This window comes from Galendromus occidentalis, unplaced genomic scaffold (genome assembly GCF_000255335.2).
Source record: "Galendromus occidentalis unplaced genomic scaffold, Mocc_1.1 scf7180000077500, whole genome shotgun sequence".
NCBI lineage: Eukaryota > Metazoa > Arthropoda > Arachnida > Mesostigmata > Phytoseiidae > Galendromus > Galendromus occidentalis.
The window spans coordinates 193,472-197,295 of record NW_003805488.1 but is presented as its reverse complement, the minus strand read 5'-3'; the positions used below and the strand labels follow the sequence as shown (position 1 = coordinate 197,295).

At 48.7% G+C, this 3,824-nt stretch overlaps 1 protein-coding gene across 1 annotated transcript; it reads left to right on the top strand.

The window, feature by feature from the left end:
• Positions 1-413: 413 nt before the first annotated feature.
• Positions 414-3,250, top strand: LOC108864673 (probable serine/threonine-protein kinase DDB_G0277449). Its single transcript, XM_018640768.1, has 9 exons — positions 414-486; positions 566-611; positions 744-978; positions 1,218-1,419; positions 1,584-1,924; positions 2,043-2,254; positions 2,394-2,581; positions 2,729-2,955; positions 3,065-3,250. The coding sequence occupies exons 1-9, from the start codon at positions 414-416 to the stop codon at positions 3,248-3,250; spliced, it is 1,710 nt and encodes a 569-aa protein (XP_018496284.1).
• The last annotated feature ends 574 nt before the right edge of the window (positions 3,251-3,824 follow it).

Here is a 3,824-nt window from a genome sequence, read left to right as displayed (position 1 = left end):
ATTCATCCCAGCGACGGATCGTGATTATTCCTCTGTTCTAGTCGAGGAGGTTCGAACGATAGAGCCGGATTGCGTCACGATGGGTACCAGAGAGGGAAGGATTTCCAGATTCGACCGATCAGACAAAATCCTCTTGGGAGAGGAATTTCTCTTAGGATCATGAGGAACTTTGTTATTCATTGGAATCGTTGCATCTCGAACGTTGCGCGACAGAGTGATACCTGATAAATCTGCGGATCTCGCGGTGGTGATCCTGGGTATATTCCCTCTCACTAGGGCCGAGAACAAGTGTCATATTCTCCAAGTGTCTTGATTCATTATGGACACGGAGTGAATGATGTTCCACTGAGTGGGTATGCTCAGATGGTGATAATTCGCCCCCCGAACCCTGTGAGGGAGCTGCAGAGCAGATCATGAAGGCTTTCAAGAAAAACGCGGGCATCTACTTGCGAAAAGGCCGGGAGAAATTCACCAATCTTTTGAGTGGTAGGTTCCGTCGCGATTCCTCTGTTATTCTCTCAACCCGACTCCTCTTATTCGGAGCTTCGACCCTCCCGTCTTGCAGCGCGCAATGCCGAATCGAATATATTCTACGATCTGAGGAACCACCGGTGAGAAGCTCCCTGAGTCTTGAACGATCGGCGCACATCACGCGGAACCCTTCCTCGTTTCTGCTCAGAAATTGTCTATATAGATTCGCCTATATAGGTAGAGTTATCTATGTTTTCCGGGCCGAATTCCAGAGAATTGGACATGGCTCGTAAGGTTCTAGACGCCTTCGTGAAAGAGAACCAGACAAGCGATACCACGATTTCACCCGCCCAGCGCTTCGTCAAGGACCAGGCTGTGGGTTTCGCGAAATATGTTCTGCAAGAAATCGTGAATGAGCACTTAACAGCGAATATACTCCGTGAAGGAATCGAGAATTTGTATTTCCTCGGCCATTATTGGAAGTGCACTGAGGAAATCGTGGCCAAGGTAATCTTGATTTTAATCGTTCTTTTGTCTTTCTCTAATGATCGTCGAATTCTCATGCGACCATCTTCCTAAGATTTGGATGACCAAAGCGAGTCATTCCATCGGATAGTTCCCTCGTCGGGTCGGTACATCCCGAGGACCCCATCGAGTTGACTTCCCCTCTGCCGATAATATTTGGCCTCGAGGTGTACTCGTGGGGAAGACTCCTGCGTTTAGGATTAAAATATCGTCCACCCTAGTGCTTAGGCTCGGACCTGTGTTACATCGTAGACGGATTGGGACCTTTGATCGAAATCGCGGAGCAACTCAGCCGACTTCCGTCGACCGATTGGATCGCTGTCTGTTTGTCGATACGAGCCGAACTCATCGCACCTTGCGGGGAAGTTGTCGAGCAAGCCTGCATTCCTTCGATAAAATATTTCTACTTCGAGAGATTGCTCGGTGAGGATTAGAACGGATCTGCCTTCGAGATTCTAAATTGTACATATGAGGTGGTGAATCCTAAGTGCCCCCAGGATCGATGTCGTCGTCTCCTCCTTGTTGGAGCATTTCCCGAGACTCCATATTCGGGACGATGAGATATCTAATCAATGAATTGCTCCCAGGTGCCGGGGGTTTCGGCGCCGTGTACAAAGCTTTCGTGGGTGAAGCTGTGTGCTCGGTGAAAATTGTGCCGAAATCGATGCTGCCAGACATCGAGCATGCCGTAGCCGACAAAGAAGTCGCTACAATGGTCAACCATCCGTGCCTGGTTCACTATCACGCGACTTTCGCCACCGCAGAGGCTTTTGTGACGGTTATGGAATACATCCGAGGAGTCGACGTCATCCGATTAGTTCACTTGAGTACTCGCTTGTCTGAGACCCTTGTTCGTCTGATCCTGGCTCAGTTGGGCCTGGCCTTGTACCACTTGCACTACAAAGGCTTCGTGCACCGAGATGTGAAGGTAAGCGAGGCCTTTGTCGATTCGGATAGCGACTCCCGTGGAAATATTTCCTCTTCCTGATGCAGGTGGAGGAGAAAAGCCCTCGCCGGAGTTTCTCTGCGAATCTTTTGCATTGCAGCCAGCGAATATGATGATCATGGTCGGTTGTCGGGTCAAACTGATAGACTTCGACACCGCGAAGGTGTGCATTGGAAAATATGCGAAGCGCACGCTGACTACGTTTTTCGATCGAACGGCAAGCGAATTCAACGATGGGGAAATCGCCGGGACCATTTACTACATGGCTCCCGAAATGTTGAAGAGTCTCGATTACGGCAGAGCAGTAGATTGGTAATGGGCTCGACTCTCTTCGGGGATCCTTTGATGGGAATAGCGTTCAACTCAGAATGTCCTAGCTTGAGTAACGCGTGATTTTTCCTCACGGACCTCTGAACAACACAAATTGGGAGCAATCGACTCTCCTCTTTAGGTGGTCGTTCGGAGTGACAGCCTACGTTCTCTCGATGGGCAAGCTTCCATTCTCGTTGAAGCCTTCAATGAGTTTCGACGAACAAAAATCCATTCTCTGCAAGATGTCGCACTCTTGGCCCAAAGGACTCCAAATTTCAAAACATTTCAAGTCTCTTGTCAAGCAATGTCTCCAAAAAGAATCGTCCGGTGAGCTCCCACTTCGCGGGGACGCCTGGAATCATCCGAAGATCGATAAGCGAGCTCCTACTGGCTACTGGATAGATCTTTGTATGTTATTTCGAAATGATGCTCGTTTCTAAGGTTGAGGTGAAAATGACCCGAACCCCTCCACAGTGCGATTCTGTTCGAGACATTACTCCGACTTCCCGAAGCACCCATTCTTCTGTGAGCTCGATCTTCGGTGGGTGGAGACAAGTCCCGAAGTACTCAAATTCGATCCCATAAATTCAGTTGCCTTGGGAACATTGACCTACGATATATTGCCGCACAATGACAGCCCCTGCGCTACGCCCACTGCGGAGAAGAAGTGTCAGACTCTGTTCCCGACGCCCGGTTTGACGGTGAGGAATCGCGGCTTAGTTCTGCGAAGATTTTGGGAGGTCGCGAAATCCTGAAATTCGCCAGAGGCGGCGACGGTATAAAAAAACTGTGGGCTCCTTTTTACTGCAGGACACACAGGAGCAAGTGAAACTTTTCACGTATCTTGCGCCTGGCTTTAAGAGAGCGTGTCAAATGATCCAGCGAGGTGAACTCCCGACTAGCGAAGTTATACGGATCACGCCTGAACTTGTAGATTTCCATGAATCCGGCAACACATTTTTCTTCACATCTTTCACAGACAGTAAGAGTACTTAGTTGAGTCGATCGTTGGTTGCGAATAAATGTTTCTTATGTATGTCAGCCGAGCAGTTTTTCTTCTCTTGTCTCCATTCGACGAGAACATGCTCTGTTATGATTCCAGATGACTCAATTATCGGACCTTGATGACGGCGGGTTTCCGGCTTGCAAAAAGCTCTTGTCTTTCTGACACGAGCCGTGAGACGGAATGACGAGGCCCGGAATTCAATTTCTGAGTTTGAGATCAATATTCGATTTTGAGAGCCGGGGAGTCGCCATCTCCTCTGAATTTGACACCGTGCTCCTTCTCGTGCTGTGATGAGATTTCGTGAAGCACTTCATGGAGTGACCGGTATGCTGCTGATATCGGAAGTTCCGTCTTAGCTCGATGCTCCAATCGGTGGGATTTTCCCCACTCCATCGCAATTATGGGGAGAAAATCTTTGAGAATCGTCGATCACGTCAAGTCATGTTTCCCGGGAAAAATAAGCTCATCCCCGAAACCCGTCTCATTGAGAACACAGTTGTCTATATTTTCTGCAATATAAGGAATCCTTTTCTTTATTCATTTGCTTCTCTTGAAAACAACGAT

Coding starts and splice junctions, on each gene's coding strand:
- LOC108864673 (XM_018640768.1), top strand. CDS start 414: ATGAAGGCTTTCAAGAAAAACGCGGGCATCTACTTGCGAAAAGGCCGG. Junction 1,420..1,583: donor CTACTTCGAGAGATTGCTCG/GTGAGGATTAGA, acceptor AATTGCTCCCAG/GTGCCGGGGGTTTCGGCGCC. Junction 2,255..2,393: donor TACGGCAGAGCAGTAGATTG/GTAATGGGCTCG, acceptor TCTCCTCTTTAG/GTGGTCGTTCGGAGTGACAG.